Source organism: Grampus griseus (assembly GCF_964374135.1).
Source record: "Grampus griseus genome assembly, chromosome: 8".
NCBI classification, from domain to species: domain Eukaryota; kingdom Metazoa; phylum Chordata; class Mammalia; order Artiodactyla; family Delphinidae; genus Grampus; species Grampus griseus.
The window spans coordinates 20,691,149-20,718,183 of NC_139002.1; the positions used below are offsets into that span (position 1 = coordinate 20,691,149).

General features: G+C 36.4%; 1 protein-coding gene across 1 annotated transcript; it reads left to right on the forward strand.

Moving 5' to 3' along the window:
- Positions 1-23,641, forward strand: IL18 (interleukin 18). The gene is made up of 6 exons (XM_082660642.1): positions 1-126; positions 14,466-14,552; positions 15,346-15,357; positions 19,528-19,662; positions 20,476-20,609; positions 23,232-23,641. Exons 2-6 carry the CDS (start codon positions 14,474-14,476, stop codon positions 23,451-23,453), a joined length of 582 nt encoding a protein of 193 aa, XP_082516768.1. The 5' UTR covers positions 1-126; positions 14,466-14,473; the 3' UTR covers positions 23,454-23,641.
- The last annotated feature ends 3,394 nt before the right edge of the window (positions 23,642-27,035 follow it).

Genomic DNA, 27,035 nt, shown 5'->3' on the forward strand with positions numbered 1-27,035 from the left:
CTACCCAAAGCTTTCTACATTCCTGGCTGTCTGCTTCGGCTGCTGAAGGGCTGCCTTCTATCGGGAAAAGAAAGGGACTTCAAACCTTTCATATAACGTCCTCTCCTAGGAAATTATTGAGCACAGGTAAGAAATATCATTACTCGTTATTTAGAAACCCAGGCATGGCAATTCGAGGTAAATAAATAAGCTAGAAAAGCGATTGAGAGGTAACTTCTCTGACATCACTATGATGGGCGACTAGTCAGTAACAACATAAGGAACATAGCATATTCAGAGGAAAATCTTTTTCTCTCTTTTAGCCAGCCTTGGAGAGTATCACTTCAGAGGAAATGTTCTCAAACTTTTTGGTCTCGTGACCTCTTTATACTCCTAAAAATTATTGAGGATCCTGAAGAATTTTTGTTTCTCTATGTTTTTTACTGTAGTACTGTCATTTACTGTATTAGAAATTAAAGCTGAGAAATATAAAAAAATAGTGACCTATTAATTTATTTTAAGATAACAATAAGCACATAACATGTTAGCATAAATAACATTTTAAATTACGGATAACTATATATTCCAAAAAAAACTACTATGAAGAGTGACCTTGTTTTTATTTTTACAAATCTCTGTAATATCTGGCTTAGAAGACAGCTGCATTCTCATCTGCTTCTGCATTCAGTTTATGCAATATCACTCAAAATGTAGCCCCTGGTAAACTTTATTATACACTCCTGAGAAAATGAGAGTGAAAATGACAAATTACATCTTAGAATTATTATGAAAATCGCTTTGACCTCGTAAACCCCTGAGAATCACTGCTTTAGAGTGTTAAAATAAATAAGCTTCTATTTAAAGGGAGTCTCAACTCTGAATCAACTATTTTAAAAGCAAACAAAAAAATTGCAAAAGGTTGATAATCTTGATGGAATCTGCATCAGCACCCTTAGGCTGGCCTACGTTGGACAATATTATAGCATTCCCCAGGAGAATTTTATTTCACATGAAGGAAGGGCTGAGTAAATATCTCCATTTGAAAGTATAAATAACAAAAATTAGGACACTCTTAAACTCTTCTTTTTGCCTATATCTAGCTATTTCAAGTTCTATTAAATCTTTCTTCAAAATATCTTTTTAAATCTGGCCTGTCCGTAATATACCTACATGAATATTATGAATTCTTACATGAATATTTATAGTTTCATAGCCTGTCTCTCATCTTTTTCATAATACCCTTGCCAGCTCAGTAATCTGCTTTCCTATTGCCTGTGAGATTAAATACAAACACTTCTATGTGAGTTCCCAAGCCCTCCATATTCTAACCCCACCCTACCTTGTGTTTACTGCAAGACAGCAGAATTGTTCCACTACAGTAAAAAAAATAGCTCCAGGGCTTCCCTGGTGGCGCAGTGGTTGAGAGTCTGCCTGCCGATGCAGGGCACACAGGTTCGTGCCCCCGTCCGGGAGGATCCCACATGCTGCGGAGCGGCTAGGCCCGTGAGCCATGGCCGCTGAGCCTGCGCGTCCGGAGCCTGTGCTCCGCAACGGGAGAGGCCACAACAGTGAGAGGCCCGCGTGCCGCCAAAAAAAAAAAAAAAAGCTCCTTTCAACCACCCCCCACCATAATTTTGTGTTAATTATCACATAAATGCTCTTCCATGTTCTCCTCCATCTATTCAGTCAAGCAATCAGGATTAAATTCAATTCTCCTTTTCCCACAAGGCCATTCCAGCAGTTCTATTTTGGCTTCCTGCTTTGAGTCTGTATTTAGCAGTTGATTATATACACCTTTTTTTTTTTTTTTTTTTTTTTTTTTGCGGTACGCGGGCCTCTCACCGTTGTGGCCTCTCCCGCCGCGGAGCACAGGCTCCGGACGCGCAGGCCCAGCGGCCACGGCTAACGGGCCCAGCCGCTCCGCGGCACGGGATCCTCGCAGACCCGGGCACGAACCCGTGTCCCCTGCATCGGCAGGCGGACCCTCAACCACTGCGCCACCAGGGAAGCCCTATATACACCTTTTATCTTTAACTATTTACCTAAATTTTTACCTGAGTCTTCTTCCACCCCCACTTGTACCACGACCACATACTTACCTTCGTAAGATGGCAAAATTTTGAAGGACGAAATGACTTACAGAACTGAAAATTTAGATTTTGATCTTGTTGCTGTAGAGATGATTACCTGCCTGATTTTAGTGAATTAATTAGGTAACATGCTTCCTCATTTCATCCCATACCTATTCCACAGAATGAGAATTCCAGAGCAAAGATAAACATAATCATTATTGCTTTTCAAGTTCAAGACATTTTTACTTTTAATCTAATAGTATGCTTTTAAACTCCCAGTGGCTTAGCAAAGCTGGTTATATAATAAATATTCCATCAATATGTGTTGTTTTAGAATTATGAGGAAGTGGCTCCTAGGGCATTTGCCACATATAAATAGTTCTCTCTTTGCAGCCTTAACTAGAATCTACAATTACAGAATGCTGTAGCTGGAAAAAAACTTAAATATTGACCATGCAACTCTCTCTTGTCTAAATGAGGAAACTGAGACCCTCAGAATTAAATGACTTGCCCCAGAAAAGATTGGAACACATGTGGTTTAATCTCCATCATGATTTTCTACTGTTCACTAGCCTCTGGCTAGTTTCCAAGGCTTGTATAACTGAAACTTTTTGTTGTTGCAAAGAATCAATTATCGCTGCTTACTCCTGAGAGGATCTATCTGGGGTGGTTTATAACTCTTTTTTCTTTCAAGTCAATAATCTCAGAATCTTAGATGAAATAGTCAAAACATTTTTATCCAATGGGAACTATAATTTTCACAGATTAGAGTTAAGAAAGCAAAGGAACATGGATGAGAAAGGAAAAGAGGAAAATTAGGGGGGAGGAGAGGAAGAGGAACACAATACTTGTAACCATAGATGTATTGAGATCCAACAAAAAGTGCTAAGAAAATAAAGAATTCAAAATAAACACTCACATGAAATAAAAGAGAAAGTAAAGAAACTACTAGGAAAAGAAAGAAGAGGAAGAATATTAGAGAAATTATTTTATTTTTAAAAATCTGTTTTCAGACTTCCTTCATATTCTTTCCCTTTCTCACTGGCTTTCAGATGGAGTTTAAGTTTTAAGACAGAAAAAAATTTCTGCCATTCCCTTTACACACTGTTGTCATGGCGACAAGGCTTATAGCAAACATTTATTTAACATTTATTGAGCTCCTACTCTGTATAAGCTCTTTCCAGGTGTTAAAGATTGAAAAAACAAGACAACTCATTGCCTTAGAGAAACTCAGACGGAAGTCGGCACACCTATTTGTAATCTTAATTAAGGGTAATAAGAGGTATTTTAGAAGCATGAACGTGGGGAGGGGGATGTGGGCACTGAGGAGAGAATGATTAGCTAGGAATGGAGGAGTCAGGGAAGTTTTCCTAGAGGAGATATTTGACCTGTGACTTAAAGGATAAAGGGTGAAGAAGGGTTTGGCAGGCAATAAAGGGAGGGGAAGTTCTGGCCTGGCAGGGGAAATAAATGAGTACAGCATGGAGTGAGTGAGAATCTGAAAGCAAGAAAACCAAGTAGAGGAATATTAAATAGAAAATACCAGAAGTGACAAGGGCTAGATTTAAAATAGTGCTGGTGGAGATGGAGAGGAGATACCAAATTCTAGACACATTTCTGAGTTATAATCTACAGTATTTTTGAGACAGGAGAAGGTTAGACAAAAGAGTTGAGAAGGACTCCCAGGTTTCAGTTTGGGACAGGTTATTTGGACATACTTTAGAAAGTAATTCATTAGTATATCTTACAGTTGGAACTGTGGATCTGGAGCCAGAAATTGAAATTTGCAAGTTATATATCCCCCAGTAACCGCCACCCTCTCTCTTTATAGCTAAACTTCCTGAAAGAATAGTTTATATTCACTGTCTTTACTTTTCTTTTTCATCCCATTCTGTCCTAGATCTTTGTCCACCTGCCTTCCGTTCCTCCACTTTCCCTAAACTGTTCTACTGATACCAAAACTTCCTAATTGCCAAATTCAATGAACAAGTTTAAGCTTGTATCTAAATTATGGACTGCAGCTTCAGACTCCAAGCAGCTCCTCTTGACGTTCCTTTGGGTTTTTTTGTTTGTTTGTTTGTTTGTTTTTGTTTTTGCGGTACGCGGGCCTCTCACCGCTGTGGCCTCTCCCGTTGCGGAGCACAGGCTCTGGACGCGCAGGCTCAGCGGCCATGGCTCACGGGCCTAGCCGCTCCACGGGGCATGTGGGATCCTCCCAGACCAGGGCACGAACCCGTGTGCCCTGCATCGGCAGGCAGACTCTCAACCACTGCGCCACCAGGGAAGCCCTCCTTTGTTTTTTGACTTCTGTGTTATCTCTTAGATTTGCAAAACTGAATTATTTTCCACTCAAGCCTGTCTTTCATCCTGTTTTCTTAATGAGGTAACCACTCAACAAATTGCCCAAGCCAGAAACTTTGAAGTCATCCTCAGTTCCCCCTTCTTCCATTTGACCCACAACCAATCAGCTAAAAAATCCTGCTGTTTAAGCTCTCTTGAATCATCCCCACAACCACTGCCTTAGTTTGTAGCCTCATGAACTCTTAACTGTTAAAATTGCTTCTGCAGTTGTTTTCTGGCCTCTGTCCAACTTTATCCCATCAAATCCGTTCTCTACACTGCTGCCAGAGTGAGGTTTTTGAAACATAAATTTGACCATGTCTTTCTCCTACTGAAAGTAAGTCAGTACTTTCAGAAAAAAAGTTCAAACTCTTTAGCCTGCTTAAACAAGGACTTTATAATCTGACTCTCCTTTACAAACTTTTGGCAAACAACTACACTGCAAGTTACATTTTATCTGAATTGAACTAGTCAGAATCAAACTAATTTAATATAAAAATAATAGTCTCACTTTATAGGCAAAATGAAATATGTGAGCTCCAAATGAAATAGTTTATCTAGAATGACAATTTCAAAGCTGGTAGGCCAAGTGAGTTGTGAACTGTTGACAATATTGCCACATGGAAGTGTCTTGTATACCTGGTAGAAATAGCTGCTTTCATGTCATTATAATGTAAGCTCAGCTATTCTTTAAATACCTCAGAAGTTCTTGAGACATAACAGCTTATTGTGGTATTATTTTTTAACAGTTATTACTATTATAATTTTAGATATTTTTTCATTTATTCATTCATTCAGCAAACATTTATCAGACCTCTGCTATGTACCAGGCACCATTCTAGGTACTTGGAATACAAAACTGAACGTAACAGAGGTTCTTTCTCTTATGGAACTTACATTCTAGCAGGGGAAAAATAATAAAATAATAAAGAATGTGCTAACAAACCATGTTAAAATATTTGAGGCCAGATTTTGATGAAATTATCAAGAAGGTATAATTTTTCTTTGGGAATCTCAGCCATTTATTTTCAATATCCCCACCCCCACCCCTGCCATGATGCCCTTTCATCAAGGCACTTAGATATTCCAAAAGCTTATTCTTTCTCTCTTTTGTTTTTTTATTTAAACAATATATATAGAGAAGCCTGTGGTTCTCTACACAGGTTTCTCTATAGATATTGTTTAAATTAAAATATAAAAAAATTTTTAAATAAATTAAAAACCATACATATGTGTGTGTGTATATATATATATATATATATATATGCTTATATATTATATATGAACTGAATCTAGATAAAACTGTTAAATAGCCACCAAATAGAGAGTTGGTTCAAGATGGTGCCCTCAGAAGATCTGGAACTAACCTCCTGCCACAGACAGCAGATCTACAGCTACATATGGATCATTCCCTCTGAAAAAGACCTAAAAACTAGCTGAAATCTCCTGCAAAAAAAAAAAAAAAAAGCCACATCTAGATGGGTAGGAGAGGGAGAGACATGGTCTCACCAAAAAACATACCTATGGTGCAGCAACCCACAATCAGGATTGATATCACAAAACAGAGCTACTACCTGAGGAGCAAGAGGTCAGTGCCCCACATCAGGGAACTTGGGAACCGCACCAAAGAGATGAGCCCCCAATACATCTGGCTTTGAAAATCAATAGAGTTTACATCCAGGAGAACCAAAAGGCTGTAGGAAACAGAGATTCCACTCTTAAAGGGCTTGTGTGCTGACTCACTCACCACAGGACCCATCACAAAAGTAGCAGTCTGAAAAGCACCATATGTGAAGGAGATTCATTTGCTAATCTTAAAGCATCTGAGGGAGATGCAGGAGCATTTTGGGACTCTTTCCACCTGGATGGAGGCACTGGCAGATGCTATTTTTGCATTTCCCCTCTATCTTGCTAGCACTGGCACTGGTGGGTGCTATCTTTGCACTCTACCTTTAACCTGCTAACACCACTGGGTACACCACACCCTCACACTGCTCTTGTGGCCCTGCCAAGGTGAGGCATGTGTGCACAGCCCACATGAGGGATGCTCCTCCAGCCCCTAGCTCTGGTGGCTGGAGGGATTGCGTTTCTGGGTCCCATGAATCTGAAACAATCAGGGAGTTCTCTGAAGGCTACCACCCTCAGGGTACTGCACAGACAGCAGACTGTACCTCCAGCCTCCCTGTGAAAAATGACTGATGACTTGTCCTGGGGCTTCAGCCTGAAGGGCACACTTCAGGTTTACCACTCATCTAGAGGCTATAGAAGTGCTCTCAAGGAACACAGGCTGGGGGAACCATCTCTGCACTCTCTTTCGCCTTTGCTACAGTTCACCAGCACCTACCAGAAAAGAGCTCACACACTCTACTGGAGCCCCGATTTTTGCAACTGTAGTCAGAGACACCTTCAGATGGCCAGGTCTGGAGGCTAGCAGAGTTTACAATTGCAGTCCCACAGGGCAATATATATTTGCATATCTTAAAAGCTGCTGCCTGAAGGTCTGGCTTCTAATCAGCCTGAAACTAGGTGCTGACTGACGTCTCCCCCTCTGGAATACCACAGGTCTTGGCACACCCTCAGCACTTGGGACCTATCAAGAATAAATCAGGCTGCATAGACAATCACAAAGGTTGAGTGACAACCAAGAACTAGGGCAAGGTTAAACAGTAAGGTTCATCTCTATACAAGGCCATTCCTTCCAGACTAGGAGAGATAGCTGTTTTGCCTAATACATAAAAACAAACACAGAGGGTCCAGGAAAATGAGGAATGAGAAGATTATGTTCCAACGGAATTAATAAGATAAAACTCCAGAAGAAAATCTTAATGAAAAGGAGATAACTAATTTACCTGATAAAGATTTTAAAGTAACGGTCATAAAGATGCTCATTGAACTCAGGAGAAGAATGGATGAACATAGTAAGAACTTCAACAAAGAGATAGGATAAATAAGAAAGTACCAAACAGAAGTCACAGAGCTGAAGAATACAACAACTGAACTGAAAAATACACTAGAGGGGTTCAACAGCAGACTAGATGAAGCAAAGAAAGAATCAGTGATCTGGAATACAAGGCAGTGGAACTCACCCAAACACAGCAAAAAGAAAAACAAATTTTAAAAAGTGAAGATAGCTTAAGGGACCAATGGGACAAACATCAAGCAGAATTGCATTCACATTACTGGGTTCCCAGAAGGAGAAGAGAGAAAAGGGGGCAGAAAACTTGCTTGAAGAAATAATAGCTGAAAACTTCCCTAACCTGGGGAATGAATCAGACATCCAGATCCGGGAAGTCCAGGGAGTTCCAAAAAAAGATGAATCGAAAGACACCAAGACACATTATAATTAAAATATCAAAAATTAAAGAGAGAATCTTGAAAGCAGCAAGAGAAAAACAATTTGTGATATCCAAAGAAGCCCCATAAGAGTATCAGCAGATTTCTCAGCAGAATCTTTGCAGGCCAGAAAAGAGTGGCATGATATATTCAAAGTGCTGAAAGAAAGAAACTTCCAACCAAGAATACTCTACCTGGAAAGGCTATCATTCAGAACTGGAAAAAAGATAAAGTGCTTTGCAAACAAACAAAAGCTAAAGGAGATCATCCCCACTAAACCAGCCTTACAAGAAATGTTAAAGGGACTTTTTTAAGCTGCAAAGAAAGTGCACTAATTAGGAACAAGAAACATATGAAAGTAAAAATCTCACTGTTAAAGGTAAATATATAATAAAGGTAGTGGATTAATAACATTAGTATAAAGATTAAAAGACAAAAGTAATAAAAAATAACTACACAATAACTATTTAAGGTATACAGAAAGTAAAAAGATGTAAAATATGACATCAAAACATAAAATGTTTGGGGAGGAAGTAAAAATGTAGTTTTATAATGCATTCAGTCTTGACTTCTTATCAACTTAAGATATACTCTTTTATATATAAACTGTTACATGTGACCCTCATGGTAACCACCAAGCAAAAACCTATAGTAGATACATACCGAAAAAATGAGAAAGGAATCTAAGCATAACACTATAGAAAGTAATCAAACAATAAGGGAAGAAAGAAAAGAAGAAACAAAGAGGAATGATAAAAAAAGAGAAATGAAAACTATTAACAAAATGGCAACAAGTACATAACTATCAATAATTACTTTAAATGTAAAGGAACTAAATTCTCCAATCAAAGACAGAGAGTGGCTGAATGGATAAAAATATAAGAACCATCTATATGCTGCCTACAAGAGGCTCATTTCAGATGTAAGTACACATACAGATTAAAAGTGAAGGGATGGAAAAAGATATTTCATGAAAATGGAAACCAAAAGAAAGCTGGAGTAGCTGTATTTGTATCAGACAAAATAGACTTTAAAACAAAGACTGTAATAAAAGACAAGGATGATCATTACACAATGATAAAGTGATCAACCCAGCAAGAAGATATAACATTTATAAAGATCTATGCACCCAAAATAGGAGCACCTAAATATATAAATCATATATTAATGGCCTTAAAGGGAGAAATTAACAGTAAAGCAGTAAGAGTAGGGGATTTTAATATCTCACTTACATCAATGGATAGGTCATCCACACAGAAAATCAATAAGGAAACATCAGCTTTAAATGACACATTAGTCCAATAGACTTAATAGATATATACAGAACATTCCAGCCAAAAGCAACAGAATACACATTCTTCTCAAGTGCACTGAAGTTCATGTGGAACATTCTCCAAGACAGACAATATGTTAGGCCACAAAACAAGTCTCATCAATTTAAAATGAAAATCATATCAAGCATCTTTTCTCACTACAATGATTTGAAACTAGAAATCAATTACTAAGAAAACTGGAAAGATCACAAATATATGGAGATTAAACAACATTCTACTGAACAACCAATGGGTCAATGAACAAATCAAAAGAGAAATTAAAAAATTATCTTGAGACAAGTGAAAATGGAAAATTAACATGCCAACACTTATGGGATGCACAAAAGCAGTTCTAAGAGGGAAGTTTATAGTGATACAGGCCTACCTCAAGGAACAAGAAAAATCTCAAGTAAACAATCTAACTTTATACCTAAAGGAAATTAAAAAAGAACAAATTAATCCCAAAGTCAGTAAAAGGAAAGAAATAATAAAAATCAGAGCAGAAACAAATGAAATACAAACTAAAATGACAGTAGAAAAGATCAAGGAAACTAGTGTCTGGTTCTTTGAAAAGATAAACAAAATTGACAAACCTTTAAGTAGACAAGAGGAAAAGATAAAGAGCTCAAACAAAAAAGATCATAAATGAAGGAGGAGAAATTACAACTGATACAAAGAAATACAAAGTATCATAAAAAACTACTATAAACAATTATACAGCAACTAATCAGACAACCTAAAAGAAATGGATAATTTCTGGAAACACACAGTCTTCCAAGACTGAATTGAATCAGTTATCAAAAAACTTCCAACAAAAAATGTCCAGGACAGAAGTCTTCACTAATGAATTCTACCAAACATGCAAAGATTAATACCAATCCTTTTCAAACTCTTCCAAAAAACTGAAGAGAAGTGAATGCTCCCAAACTCATTTTACAAGGCTAGCATTACCTTGATACCAAAATCAGACAAGGAAACCACAAAAAAAGAAAATTACGGACTAACATCCCTCATGAATATAGACAAAAAGTCCTCAACAAAATATTAGTAAACTGAATTCAACAATACGTTAGCAGGATCATACACCATGATCAAGTGGGATTTATTCCAGGAATGCAAAGATGATTCAACATCCACAAGTCAATGTGATACACTAGATTAACAAAATAAAGGATAAAAATCATATGATCATCTCAATAAATGCAAAAGTCTTTGACAAAATTCAACAACCATTCATAATAAAAACCCTCAACAAAGTGGGTATAGAGAGAGTGTACCTCAACATAATAAAGGCCATATATGACAAGCCCACAGCTAACATCATAGTCAACAGCAAAAAGCTGAAAGCTTTTTGTTTAAGATCAGGAACACGACAAGAATACCGCCTATTGCCAGTTTTATTCAACACAGTATGGGAATTCCTAGCTAGGGCAATTCATTAGGAAAAAGAAATAAAAGACATCCAAATTGGAAAGGAAGAAGTAGAACTGTCACTATTTGCAGAAAACATGATTTTATATATAGAAAACCCTACGACTCCAAAAAAAAAAAAAACTGTTAGAATAAATGAATACAGTAAAACTGCAGAGTACAATATCAATATACAAACATCTGTTGCATTTTTATACACTAACAACAAAGTATAAGAAAGAGAAATTAAGAAAACAATTCCATTTACAATTGCATCAAAAAGAATACAATATCTAGGAATAAATTTAACCAAGGAGGTGAAAGATCTGTATGCTGAAAACTATAAGACATTGATGAAAGAAACTGAAGAAGACACAAATAAATAGAAATATATTCCATGCTCACAAATTGGAAGAATTAATATGATTAAAATGTCCGTATTACCCAAAGCAATATACATATTCAATGCAATCCCTATCAAAATTTCAATGGCATTTTTCACAGCCATAGAACAATAAATCCTAAAATTTGTATGGAACCACAAAAGATTCCAAATAACCAAAGCAATCTTGAGAAAGAAGAACAAAGTTGGAGGCATTACACTCCCTGATTTCAAACTATATTACAAAGCTATATTAATCAAAACAGTGTGGTATTAGCACAAAAACAAACACATAGATCAATGGAACAAAACAGAGAGCCCAGAAATAAACCCACACATATATGACCAATTAATCTATGAAAAAGGAGGCAAGAATATACAATGGGAAAAGACAGTCTCTTCAATAAATTGTATTGGGAAAACTGGACAGCCACATGTAGAAGAATGAAACTGACCAACTATTTTACACCATACAGAAAAATTAACTCAAAGTGGATTAAAGACTTGAATGTAAGACCAGAAACCATAAAACTCCTAGAAAAAAGCATAGGCAGATATTTCCTTGACATCAGTCTAGCAATATATATATATTTTTGGCTCTGATTCCAAAGGCAATGGCAACCAAAGCAAAACTATACAAATGAGACTATATCAAACAAAAAAGCTTCTGCACAATGAAGAAGCCATCAACAAAATAAAAATTCAGCCTACTGAATGGGAGAAGATATTTGCAAATCATATCCAATAAGGGATTAATATTCAAAATATATAAAGAACACACACAACTCAATAACAACAACAACCACAAAAAACCTGACCTTAAAAATGGTCAGAAGGGGCTTCGCTGGTGGCACAGTGGTTAAGAATCCCCCTGCCAATGCAGGGGACACAGGTTCGAGCCCTGGTCTGGGAAGATCCCACATGCCACGGAGCAACTAAGCCCATGCACCACAGCTACTGAGCCTGCACTCTAGAGCCCGTGAGCCACAACTACTGAGCCCACACGTCACGACTACTGAAGCCCACGCACCTAGAGCCCGTGCTACGCAACAAGAGAAGCCACTGCTATGAGAAGCCCATAGCCCCCACTCGCCACAACTAGAGAAAGCCCACGTGCAGCAACGAAGACCCAACGCAGCCAAAAATAAATAAATAAATAATTTTATAAAAGATATTTTTTAAAATGGTCAGAAGATCTGAATAGACATTTTTCCAAAAAAGACATACAGATAGCCAACATGTACATAAAAAAGATGCTCAACATCACTAACCATCAGAGAAATGCAAATCAAAACCACAACGACTTATCATCTCACATCTGTCAGAATGGCTATTATCAAAAGAACAAGAAATGACAAGTGTTGGCGAAGATGTGGGTTAAAGGGAACTCTTGTGCACTGTTGATGGAAATGTAAATTTGTGCAGACACTGTGGAAAACAGTATGGAATCTCCTCAAAAAGTTAAAAATAGAACTACCATATGATCCAGCAATTCTTCTTCTGCTTATTTATCTGAAGAAAACAAAAAACACTAATTCAAAAAGATATATTCACCCCTGTGTTCATTGCAGGATTATTCGCAATAACCAAAATATGGAAACAATGTAAGTGTCCATCAATGGATGAATGGATAAAGAAGATATGGTATATATAATGGACTACCATTCATAAAAATAATGAAATCTTGCAACAACATGAATACATCTTGAGAGCGTTATGCTAAGTGAAATAAATCAGACAGAGAGATAAATACTACATGATTTCACTTATATGTGGAATCTAAAAAAAAAAACAAATGAACAAACAAAACAAAATAAAATAAAGCTCATAGAAAACAGATTAGTGGTCAACGGAGGGGAGGGGGAGGGGGTGGGCAAAATGAGTAAAGGGGATCAAGAGGTACAAACTTCAAGTTATAAAATAAATAAGTTATGGGATGTAAAGTACAGCGTGTAGACTATAGTCAATAATATTGTATTGCAAATTTGAAAGTTACTAATAAGTTGTCTTAGAAGTTCTCATCACAATAAAAAAAAAGATTTTTGTAACTGTACAGTGACAGATGGTAACTAGATTTATTGTGGTGATCATTTCACAATGTATACAAATTTTCCATAATAAAAAGTAAAACAAAACAAAACAAAAAATAGCCATCAACTAGCATTTATTTTGTGTTAGCTTAATTTGGATTAAGTGTTTTCTACTGGGTATTAATTTCCTGCTTCCTCTGTATATGTTTGACCTCAGCAAACTATGCTAGAAAAAATTTGAGTCATTTCTCAACCTCTAAGTATAGACATATGAACACCCCCATATATACCAATTGACAACTGTGACCCAACCACCTTCCTTGGAGCACCAACCATAAAACTGTCCTCAGGAAACCAACGGACTTCTGAACTCTAGAGGAGAATTTCTTAATCATTTCTGTGGCATGAACCCTCATGGACAATCAGGTGAAGTCTGTGGATCCCTTCTCAGAATCACGCTTTTATATGCATAAAATTAAATACTTAGAATGAGAAAGGAAACCCTTTGTAATTAGAGGGTTATCAAAAAATTTTTAACAAATTTTGAGAAGGTATATATGTGCATCTTTATTAACACATTAACAACAAGATGTCCTGTTGGGACTAATAACTTCCATATATTTCAAAGTAGAAATGAGTTTAAACCATATTTCAAGATCTCTGCAACAATTACAATACAGTAAGAAATATGTATGTCTATTAATGATAGTCACAGGTACTGTGAATAATACTGTGGTTTGTTTCCTACACCATAATGGAAGGAACTGTTAAATTTCAGTTAGAAGTTGGTGAAAATAACTGTGTAATTTTTTCCCCATCCAAGTTCACAGATTTCCCAGATTTAGAACCCCTGCTCCATAAACAAAGATCTGGAAGGATATACACCATACTGGAGTGGGGTTGGGTGGGGTGGCACAAAGGAGAAGAGCAAAAAGAATTTTTAACATTTTCAAATCCTATATTATTTGATGTTTTACAGGAAGATTGTATTCATGTATTACTTGTGCAAAAAGCATAGTATAGTCCAGACTCCAGATCAAAAGCTGCTGTTGCTCAGAGAGAAAGAGAGCCATCAGATGCCAGAGCCCTTCAGCCTCCTCCCACCTAGCCCCCACTCCCAGGTAGAAACACCATTTTTTATCATTGCCTCACCTTTAGCACTTTGACAATGAAGTCACAATCTGCAGTCTCTCACTCACAGGATCCCATTGGTTGTAAGACAGAGATAGAACCAGCCTCTAGTTAAAGGACAGGATTAGGTGTGTTTCTGGCATCCTGTATTTATTCTGATAATATATGTATATTTCCACCAAAATACTGGAACAATAATTCAGTTCAATAACGGACCACACATCCACCCTTTATAACATTGTTTAATGAGAAAATGCTTTCTAGATTCCGAATATCTAATGGTTTGCGAAAGAACATTTGAACTTGTACATTCATAAACTGAAGATTCCTGGCATTTATTAAATGTCCAGAGTGTTCGTCAGCATGCTGGATTTCTGAAATTGGAGGTAGAACAAGGCAATAAGTGGTAAAAGATTCCTTTTGTGTAAAAGGAACAATCACTACCTTTTAACAGATGACTCTTTGCTTTCATTAGGAATAAAGATGGCTGCTGACCCAGTAGAAGACAATTGCATCAGCTTTGTGGAAATGAAATTTATTAACAATACACTTTACTTTGTAGGTAAGTTCAAAACCGTAGGCCAAATACAGGGTTTAGATAAATGTATTCAACTAGAAAAGATGTTGTAAGGTGAACTATTAAGTGACTTGTTTTTTGTCACCAGATTCCATTGTAACACTAATGACACACTTCTCTTGAAAAAAAAAAAAAATACTGGATCTCTAGAAATTAACCATAACATATCCAAGGTCCCAGCACGTTGTCCTGCCACATGTCCTGGCACTTAGTTAGTAGTAGCCTACTCACAAGGTGGCTGCAGGTGCACGTCATGAAAATCCCAGAAAATTGGATATACGATTTCCCAAAGCAACCTGGCAAATTATGTAAGAGATACATATCTGAAATCTAGAGTTCTGTGAGTTATACCATTTTATGTAAATACATTTGACAAATAAAAACAGATTCTTATGATTAAACTTCCTTGGGCAGTTTAGTTTCATTTGAAAGCTTCATAGAAAGTTCTTAGGTGACTTTCCATTGAAGCAATACATTTAAGAGTAAAATCTATCACTTTATAAAATTCCTTTTTGGCTACAATTTTCAATTTATAAACCCTAGATTTAGGTTTTATATCTAACATACCTGAGATCACACTAAGTCTAATTAGCTTCATTTTATGGGACCTTTTGGATGATTATATTATATTTTTATGGGGCCAACAAAAGCCATCACCAGTAAGACAGGGGTTAAAGAATGCAGAGGGGCAGAAAAGAGTAATAAAAGAGAAGGGTGAGAGGAAATTGAGTAGAAATATAGAATTTAACATATTTTGTTTCTCTTTTTTCCCCTTTAGCTGAAAGTGATGGTAAAGTATAAATTTATTTCTCTTTCTTTGTAAAAATAAATAGCTACTTGAGTAAGCGTCCCACCAGCACATCCATATCACCATTCTCAGCTGAAAAACTGGTACCAATCTATTTGAGAAGCTAATATTCCCTCAAAGGAATGTGGACTCAGTAGCACTGCCTTGGAATAAAGATGACTATAAGGGAATTTCTAATAAAATACGCTTCTCTACATCTTAGGAAATTCTCAGCTGTTAGAATCTACAAAACAGACCTTGCCTGTTACATAGATCCTGAGATTAGCAGAAAGTCATGGATTCTCTGGAGTACATAGGAAAAGGGGTTGAAGCATGAGAATTGTTGTCCAAAATCAGGAACATCTTCCTTCTTCAACCTTCCCTCTCAGAAGTGCTCTGAAAAGAAGCCTGGGAGGCTCCCAGGGTTCAGAGAATTCTGGAAGTAGAGGAGATGGGGGAAAGTAGAGCAAACAGACCTATTAGGTTGAGTCATTGTCTTCCTAAGCAGATGTACCCATTCCTTGTCCTGTTGGCATTCAGGGAGGATCATACGTGTATAAAGCCTATGATCCTCTAACGCAGGGGTCCCCAACCCCTGGGCCGTGGACCAGTACCAGTACCGGTCCGCGGCCTGTTAGGAACCCAGCCGCACAGCAGGAGGTGAGCAGAGGGTGAGGGAGCGAAGCATCACCTGCTGCTCTCCATCACTCGCATTACCGCCCAAACCATCCCACCACCCAAACCACGGCCCCAGTACATGGAAAAATTGTCTTCCAGAAACCGGTCCCTGGTGCGAAAAAGGTTGGGGACCGCTGCTCTTACGGACCCCCAGATTATTAAAGGTCATTAGTTTTTCATACTTTTCCTTAAAAAGCACTTTCTCCATTCTTAAGATGATCCTTACTGGACTGGAAATATACAACAGGAACTTTTGAAAAATACTATTCCTTCCAGTTTCTTTTCCAGATTTATTGAAATGTTATTGTCATATAGCTCCTCATGTTTCTTAAAGATTGCCCTACTTCCATTTATTTGATTCAATAAATATTGGCATCTGTATCTCTGGCACTATGTTAGGCCCTACAATACAGTTGTGAGCAAAACACAGTTCCTATAGGGGGAAGCAGGCACATTAGGGAGGCAAATGGAATGTGGTATGTTAAGTGTTATGAAGGCACAGATGCTATGGGAGCACATAGAAGGGCACCTAATTTAGTCCAGTAGATTCTGGGAGGGCATTTTGAAAGAGGAACAGAATTGAAGAGTAAACAGGGGTTAGCCAAGAGAAGGTATTCTATGCAGAGAGAAGAACACATGCAAAGATCAAGATATGAAAGAAAGCATGGTGTGAGGAATTAAGAGTAATTCAGAATGGGAGTAGAGTAAGAGTAGGAAAATGGTGAGAGAAGAATGATAAATAGGGTGCAGATCGAGAAGGTTCTGTTATTCCACGATATGGAATTTGGACCTTATCTTTGGGGCAATGATGATTCATTAAGCACAATATGTATGATCTAGGATACAGATTAGCTTGCTGTAACAAAGAGATCCAAAAATACAGTAACTGAATAAGATAGAAAATATTTCTCTCAAATACGAATCCAAGTAGGCAGTTCAGTATTAGTATGGCTGGATGCAGCCTGATGATGTTGGAATCTAAAGTTTCTTCTGTCTTCTTCCATTCCATCATCCCTAGTTGTTGAACTCATTTACATACTTGAAAATCATCATTACACTTCCTGGGTCCATATCCCAGCTAGCAAGAAGGTGTTCAAAATAAGAGGAAGACAGGCCCACTCCTTTTAAAAGCTCTATTTAGAAGTTGTAAACATCAAATCCACTCATACTCCATTGACTAGAATTTAGTCATATGGCACCAACTGCAAGGAAAATATGGAAAATATAATCTTTATTCTGGGAGGCAGTGTCATTCATTAAAATTCAAAGATAACATGATTGTATCTCTGAATTTTAACTTTAATTAAAATTGAATTTTAATTCCTTCTGGCTTCAGTATAAAGAATTGCTGTGGGGGCAAAAAAAGAGGGGAGGGGAATGCCAATTAAGAAGCTATTATTGTAGTCCCTATAAGAAATCATGGCGACATGAATTAAGGTAGGCACAGTGGGGTGCCATTGAAGAGCAGTGAATGGATTTTAGGAAAACTTGGAAGAATCAACAGAACATGGATTTGGAAGGGGATGGAAAGAAAGACAGAAAAGATGATGCCTATGTTTTTTCACGTAGGCAATTTGTACCATTAAGTGAAATAAGAAATGCAAGAGGAAGAGCAGGGTAGAGAGGTTTGCAGGGCAAAGAGGAAGACAGATGATGAATTTATTGATGATGAATGATGATATCTGTGGAACATCCTAATGGAGATGTCCAATAGATTCTTGGACATGTGGTTCTAAACTCAGGAGAAAATATGGGGCTGGATATACGGATGTAGGAGACATACATACAATAGAAATTACATCTGAAGCTATAAGAATAACATGACAAATCAGAGGAGATGTGTAGCATGAGGAAGTAAAAGCCAAGGACTACACTCTGAGGAATACCTACATTTAAAGGATTCAGTAGAAAGAGAAGCTAATAAAGAACAGAGCAACCAAAGAGGAAGAAGAAAAACAGAGAATGCCACAGAATCCCAGGAGAGCATTTCAAGACAGAGATAATAGGCACTGTGTTGAATTTTGTAGCCTTGAAAACCAAGAGCCAGAAAGTATCTTACATTTAGCAACAGGGAGTTTGGTGATCTCGGTGAAAGCAATTTGATGGAGAAATGGAGCCAGTGAGGAGAAGCTTGCAATGAGTAGAAGGGTGAATAGAAAGTAAGGAAATGCTACATACAGTTCTTGCCAGAATCTTGGTTGTTAAAAGGAGGAGAGAAACAATACTAGCTACAAAGTGGGATTCTGTTGATGGAGGTGTTTTAAATCTCAAAATGTAAAGCCTTGTGTTTTTCTGATTATAAAAATAATTTGTTTATTATAAATAATTCAGGCAATGAAGATAAGAAAATGAGAAACTAAAATATGAAAAAAACCCAAAATATTCATTTCTATCATTTTGATGTTTTATATATATATATAAAATACTATACCTAAGCTTCTTTTTCTAGTTTAATACACATGGACATCTTTCCATGGCAATGAATAATTACAATTATATTAAATTCATGATAATTCATAGTAAGGGCATATCAAAATTTATTTGATCGATTCCCAATTGATGGACATTTAAGTTATTTCCACTTTGTTTTTATTATTAAAGTGTTCCCATAAGCATTCTGGTAGAGAAATATTTACACATTTCTCTAATGTTTCCTTAGGATAAAATCCAGGAAGTAGAATTGCTGAGTTGATGGAAGAGAGGGAATAATTGATAAATCAAAGTTTAATTGAAAATACATGCAGAGCACAAATGGGGTGAACCTTAGGTAGCAGAAGATCCACCTTTTTCACATGTCCCTTGGGACAAGAGGGTAGAGAAAATAACAGGTGATGCCATAGTTAAGTTTGTAAGTGGAGTAGCAGGAAATCATTTGCTGAAAGTGAAAGCAGAGGTGATGATGCAGAGATCCTGAGGAGAATGAAGAAGGCTTGAAATTGAAGCTATGGACTATGGAAGAGAATGCGGAACTGGAAAAGAAGTATTGACAATTGATGTGTTTGTTATGGCGCCAATTTGCACATTTGTATGATTGTTTACCAGCAGCGCACTCAGCAGCCAGGTTTAGAGTTTTGTAGTAAAAGGCAAATGAGTTTGGGATTTAAGATACTGGCAAAAGTGTAGATAAAATGATGAACCATGAGGTCCAGGCTGCATAGAGAAGAAAGGGAAGACAGGAAGAGGTTAGATAGGAAGAAAATGTAAGAATCAGGAAGACTCAGTAAAGTGGAAGAGAAGTATAAGAAGACTAAAAGGATAGGAGATTGTGGTCAAAAGTAGGATATTTGAATTTAAGATTTCAAAAGTAGCGTGGTTCTGAGTGATAACAAGAATCAAGGTATGCCCCTGGAAGTGGGTAAAACACTGTGCAACTTTACCTTAGCTTCTATAACAGAAGATAGTGATTGTTATTGAAAACTGGAATATATAATATGCTTATTTGTAAATTTAGAAAAAAAAGATTATTTTTTAAATGAGATTTCATGTGTGTTGTAGAAGACCTGGAATCAGATTACTTTGGCAAGCTTGAACCTAAGTTCTCAGTCATACGAAATTTGAATGACCAAGTTCTCTTCATTAACCAGGAAAGTCAACCCGTCTTTGAGGATATGCCTGATTCTGACTGTTCAGGTATTTTTTTATATACATTTGTAAACATGGAAATGACAAGCTACTTCTTCCCATTCCATTTAACTGACTACATTTTCTGTGATAGACCTAATGCTTACATGAAAAGTCATGGTAGTAGTAATTTCACTTACAAGAAACTTTATAGGGTATCCATAATTTTTAGTTGGGCTGAAAAATTGATACAATAAAGATAGTGCTGGGGTCATGATCTTTGAGCCTACATTTGGATCACCTTCCCTTCACTGTAATTGCATTAACTGTATATGCTCTCCATTGAGTTGGATCCTTAATACCTGCTGGTTATAGCTGAAATTGCTGATAACATTTTCAGAAGTCAAAATTAAATAGAAATATACAAGCACTTCTAATAAGTCTGTCTTCCACCAGAAATTTAGAGTGCCTTAGAAAATGAATAACTTTATGTGCCTTCCAAGGAATGAATTTCAAATAACAGAGTTTAGGCAGAGTTGAAAAAGTGAATGATGTACTCTTGAAACATGCTGAAGTTTTACCTTAACAGATAGAGCTTTAATATTCTCTTTAGCGTTTAAAAGCTAAAGACAATCTTTTAGAATTCAGAATATCTCTAAAACACTATAAAAGTTGCTGCATTTGTATTATAATACATATTTAAATGTGTTTTAAAGAATATGTGTATCACTGTGTATAAGTCTCCTTCTGCTACATGGCTGAATCTCAGAGTGTGGGATTGGTAATAGTCCTATTAAGGATTATCCTTTGGCTAATTTCCCTAAATGCTTATTTGGAAAAATTCTTCTAACTAGTGTTCTCATTTGTGAATGTTTATTTTAGATAATGCACCCCAGACCATATTTATCATATGTATGTATAAAGACAGCCTCACTAGAGGTCTGGCAGTAACCATCTCTGTGCACTGTAAGAAAATTTTTACCCTCTCCTGTAAGAACGAAATTCTTTCCTTTAAGGTAAGACTGAGCCTTAATTTGTTTTAGTTATACTGATGTGCAAAATTAGAAAACCAAAATATCCCCAGTCCAACCTTTTGTCTAGAATAAGGATAGCAAGAAGTAGAGAACCATTAAAATAGACAGTTACTAAAAACTGTCAAGCTCTTTAACCTACTGTAGTAACATCATGGTTTTTCTGAGCCTGCCGTAGGGAGGAAGAGGATCAACACTTGTTTCATAACCTAGGTCTTCTGAACAATTAATCTATAGATGAATAATAATACAGAATATATATATATATTATCATGTTTAAGAACTGCATGTGACTTTCCAGAATAAGTCCTGCTACACAGCATGAAGTTAATCGTTCTTCTGTAAACCCTCTACTTTGTAAATTATGATGATAATATTTTAATCCCTAATTTTTTGTTTTTTGTTTTTTTTGTGTGTGGTATGCGGGCCTTTCACTGCTGTTGCCTCTCCCGTTGCGGAGCACAGGCCCTGCGGCAATGGCTCACGGGCCTAGCTGCTCCGCGGCATGTGGGACCTTCCCGGACTGGGACACGAACCCGTGTCCCCTGCATCGGCAGGCGGACTCTCAACCACTGCGCCACCAGGGAAACCCAATCCCTAATTGTTTTGTTCCTACTTCTTAGCCTAAGTCTATGTTAGGCTACAACTTTCAGCTTTCAGTTGATGTATGTTATTTTTAATGTTAATCTAAGTGAACAAAATTAATAGGATCTGTTGTAAAAGCAATGGTATAATGTATCTCAAAGCCAGGTATAAATTATTTCTGACCACTGCTTTTTTCTCTATCCTCCATCATTATTTTTCTCTATTTTTTCCATTATTATTAGATAAACAACCATTAACTGTAGATATGGGTTGACCCAGAAAACTTTCCTCCCAATGAAAGCAAGCAGGGTATGCTCACAAATTGACAGTGTTTCAAAGGTGAATCCCATGTCTTGAAGGCTTTCTGAGTGGGGATTTGCCAATAAAGAACCGCAATAAAGATCACCCAGTTCCCACTGAAAGTTAGAGTATGACTTTCGTAGACATGCCAAGGGGCAACTTGGGAGGGAGGAAAAAGCCACTCTAAAATGTAATGCAGATAAGATTAGTGTATCTGTAACAAATAGAGCCTCCAAACAAATCCCTTAGCCATCCCCTTCCAAGCAGAGTACCACCTCTTCAGGTGACAATTTGAAGTCCCGCTCCCTGACCTGACAGGTAGGAAGCTCAGTTATTGTAATGGCGTTAGAAGCCTGGAGGTGGACAGGCAAGGTGGAGAGGATTAAGCATGTTGTTTCTTACCAACAAAATCAGAAGGGAAAGAGGGAGATGGCCAAGCTGAAGCCATGTGGGATAGAGGAAAACTAATTCAGCTGCAGAGACAGAGTCAGAAACTGGGAAAAGCCTGATCTATATATAAGTAGATTCTTATTGAGAGACTGGGGAGAGTGTCAAGAAGATGGAAAAAGTGCTTGGCAAATAATAGAATTAATTAATTCTATTATTAATTAATTCTAATTATAATTAGGGAGAACTAATTAATCCTCTCCTTAATTCAAGACTCACACTTATTGATAAAGGACAAAGGTCAAGAGTTATGGCTATAAATTCCACAATTGATTGAGAAGTTTGGGGAAAAAAACAGGTTCTTTCAGGCATCTAAGGAGGATGCTGGGATGCTATTTTGGGTCTGAAGGTCTCTCTGTCAGTCCTTAGGATCATGAAGATCTTTGCTTCCAGAGGGTCAAAATTAAGTTCAAATTTTCTGCTGGTTCTGGGATTAACATGGAAAGAACCTGAGGTGGTCCTCACATTTCTAGTCCATCCTGAAAGTAGGCATGATGCAAAAATAGGAAAAGTGCCCGCAGTACTGTCAGTTAGGTGACCAGCCGGATTATAGTTTCAAGTGATCTAGCCATTCTTAGGAAATCCATACTCCGCAGCTGAGATATAGGAATCACCATCTGGCCTCCCAGGACAAGGTCCAGCCAAGAGACAGACTACTTTCAGGATAGAAACTCAGGACTACTATGGAACTGGAATGCTTGGCAGGGAAGCACCAAAAGCTGCTAACTAAGCCCTAGAACAAATAATGGGTCTATTTATAGCCAGTTTCTGTTCTAGGCTCCACTGAAGGAAGCAGCTGGGATTACTGCCACTTCCTGCCTCTCTCACTGTTGGTTCACAAACTGGAGCTACCCTAGGCCTATGGGTGGAGGTCATCAATGTCTTTAGCTGTGAATGGCTGGAGAAGACAGAAACTGATATTAGCCTAAAAAGGTTGTGGTCTTTGCTGGAACTCTACTTCATCTTAAGCAAATATGAACTCCACTTAATGGGAGAGGAGAGAAGGAAATCATCTGATGGGTATATTGGGAAAAACTAGAGGCCTGGACCTGAATGTGCATTCCATAGTGTTATAAGCCAAAGTGGACAAGAAGAATGGGAGGTTAGAAATTAAGAGGGAAAGGAGATCAGTATTCCTATAATCAGAGATTTTTTTTCTTAACTCTTGAGAATATAAACCTCTTTAGTTCTGTGTAGTAATATATTTCAAAATAAACTGCACATATTCATATTGGTCGTGACCTAAAAAAATTAAGTAATTTTTTTTCTCTATAGGAAATGAGTCCTCCTGATAATATTGATGATGAAGGAAATGACATCATATTCTTTCAGAGAAGTGTTCCAGGACATGATGATAAGATACAGTTTGAGTCTTCATTGTACAAAGGATACTTTCTAGCCTGTAAAAAAGAGAATGACCTTTTCAAACTCATTTTGAAAAAAAAGGATGAAAATGGAGATAAATCTGTAATGTTCACTGTTCAAAACAAGAACTAGATATTAAAATTGCATAATTTGAACTTTCTGAGTTTTTGTGTTTCAAAAGGGTTATAAGAGTTCGAACCTACAATTATAATGATGAAATAAAATGAATACTGATCTCAAAAAATACTACTGAGAAATGAATAATAAGCTTTCATGAAATTGAATGGACTTCCTCCTATCCAGGTGAATACAATATTTGTATAATGTAAAAAGAATGCATAGTTTGAAAACACATTCTACAGTGTTAATGGAAAGTAGATTATATTCAATAGAAGTGTTTTGAATATTTTGGGTTATTGGTCCTAATGATGAATAAAACTGATATTTGAATTTTCTAGTTTTTAAGAAAATAATTAAATCCTTAAAGATTTCAAGCTATAAACAGTGATTCACCATGTAGTCTTAATCTATTACCTCATGCTTTGCCTTTTTGTTTGAAAAACTATTCCAACCTCTCTCCAAATATACTTCACAGAGATGTTGTGAGAAATCATATGACTTTCTGGAAATTGCTTTCAATTACTATAAAGTTGCAGAGAAAGATTATGTGTAAAGCAAAATTACATAAGCATTTGTGTGAGGGAATAAACAAGGAAGAGTATTTCAGTTCAAGAATTAATGCTTTGACTCAAGTTATGAATAAAAGGTATCATAGTTACTGGAAATTTTTTTTTAAAACCTTAAAGATTTTATAAAGAGACCACTTCACTTGACTAATTTTTTTTTTCTTTCTGGTATGCGGGCCTCTCACTGTTGTGTCCTCTCGTGTTGCGGAGCACAGGCTCTGGACGCGCAGGCTCAGTGGCCATGGCTCACGGGCCTGGCCTCTCCGCGCACGCGCGGCACGTGGAATCTTCTCGGACCGGAGCACGAACCCGTGTCCCCTGCATCGGCAGGCGGACTCTCAACCACTGCGCCACCAGGGAAGCCCCACTTGACTAATTTTTGCATTTCTTCCAAAGTCAGGATATCTTTAAAAGTCAGATTTCTCCTGAATCCAGCAACATATAAAAAGGATTATACACTCTGATCAAGTACCATTCAATCCAGGAATGCAAAGATGGTTTAATATTCTAAAATCAATTAATGTAATATACCATATTAATAGAATAAAGGATAAAAACCCACAATCATCTCAATAAATGCAGAAAAAGCATTTAACAAAACCTAGTTCATAATAAAAATTCTCAACAAATTTGAAAGAGAATTTCCTCAATGTGATAAACAGCATCTATGAAAAGCAAATGCTAATATCATACTTTAATGGTAAAAAAAAAAAAATGCAAGAATTTCAGCTCTTGCAACTTCTGTTCAGCATCATGCTGGAGGTTCTAGCCAGTATAATCACAAGAAAAAGAAATAAAAGTCATCCAGATTAGAAAGGAAAAAGTAAAACTGTCTTTATTTGTGGACAACATGATTCTAAATGTAGAAGATCCTAAGGAATATACACACGTGTGTGCACACAAACCCCTATTAAAATTAATAAACAAGTTCAGCGAGGTCACAGAAGATTAATATACAAAAATAAATTGTATTTTTATATACAAGAATGAACAATCTGAAAATAAAAATAAGAAAACAATTCCATTCACAATAGTATTTAAAAGAATAAAATGCTTATGAATAAATTTAGCAAAAGAAGTGCAAGTCTTGAACACTGAAAATTTCAAAACATTGCTGAGGAAAATTAAATATAATCTAAATAAATGGAGAGACATTTCACATTCACAGTTTGGAAGACCCAATATTGTTAAGATGGCAGTTCTTCCCAAATTGATCTATAGATTCAACTCAATCTCCATCAAAATTCCAGCAGGCTATTTTGCAGAAGTTGACAAACTGTACCTGAACGGCATATGGAAATCCAAAAGACACAGAATAGCCAAAATTTTTTGAAAAAGAACAAAGTTGGATAACTCATTTCCTAATCTTAAAACTTAATATAAGCTACAGTAATCAGAACAGTTTGGTAATGACACAAGGATAAACATATAGATCAAAGGAACAGATTTGAAAGTCCAGAAATAAACCCTTATATTTATGACCAATTAACTTTTGACAAAGGTAATTTGATAGAAGAGGAGAGTTTTCAACAACTGGTGCTGGTACAACTGAATATCCACATGCAAAACAAAACCAAAAACAGATGAACTAGATCCTTACTTAATTATACAAAATTAATATATATTAATTATACAAAATTAATTCAAACTCAATCAGAGACATTAATGTAAGAGCTGAAGTTATACAACTTTTAGAATACAACACGAGAAAATGTCAAGACCTTCAGTTAGGCAAAGATTTTTATAGACACAACCCAAGAAGGATGATCCATAAAAGAAAAAATTTAATATATTGGACTTAATCAAAACTCAAATTTTGGGAGTTAAACTGGATGAACAGTACAGGGACCTCTTGATGATATCTTTGTAACTTTCTGAGAATATTATTTCCAATTTTAAAATTTAAAAAATACTTTTTTACTCAAAAGATGTCATTAAGAAAGTAAAAAGGCAAGCCACAGAGAAAATATTTGTAAATCACATGTATGGCAAAAAACTTGTACCTAGAAAATACAAATGACTCGTCAACTCAATAAGACAATCCGATTTTTAAATGGGCACAAGATTTGAATAGATATTTCTCCAAAGAAGATGTACAAATGGCTAATAAGCACATAAAATGATGCTTAACATCATTAGTTATTAAGGAAATGCAGATTAAGACCACAATAAGATACCACTTCACATCCACCAGGATGGCTATGATCAAAAAGAAGGACAGGGAGGGGGCAAATTAGGGGTATGGGATTAAAAGATACAAAGTACTATATATAAAATAGATAAGAAACAAGGATATATAGCACAAGGAAGTATAGTCATTATCTTGTAATAACTTTTACTAGAGTATAATCTTTAAAAATACTGAATTACTACGCTGTACACCTGAAACTAATATAATATTTAAATCAGGTATACTTCAATTAAAAAAAAAACATAACAAGTGTTGACAAAAATGTGAAGCAACAGAAATTCTCAAATTTTGCTGGAAGGAATGTGAAGTAGTACCGTCACTTTGGAAAATTATTTTGCAGTTTCTTACAAGGTTAAATATAATTTTTTCATATGACCCAGGAATTCCATTCCTACATGTCTACTAAAGAGAAATAAAACATATGTTCACACAAAGATTCATACATTAAAGTTCATAGCAACATTATTCATAATAGTCAAAAAGTGGAAAGAGCCCAAATTCCATCAACTGGTGAAGAGATAAACAAAATTTGGTATAGCCATAATGGAATATCAATATTAATAAAAAAGTAAAATACAGATAAATACTACAATATGAATGAACTTTAAAAACATCATGCTAAATGAAAGAAGCCAAACACAAAAGATTATATATTATGATATTCTATTTACATGAAATGTCCAGAAAAGACAAATCTATAATGACAGAAAAATAGATTTATGTTTGCCTAGAGTTGGGGGTGGGAATGGGGATTAACTGTAAACAAATATGAAAAATCATATTAGGGAGAAGGAAATGTTCTACAACTGGATGTGGTAGTGGTTTCACAACTTGGTA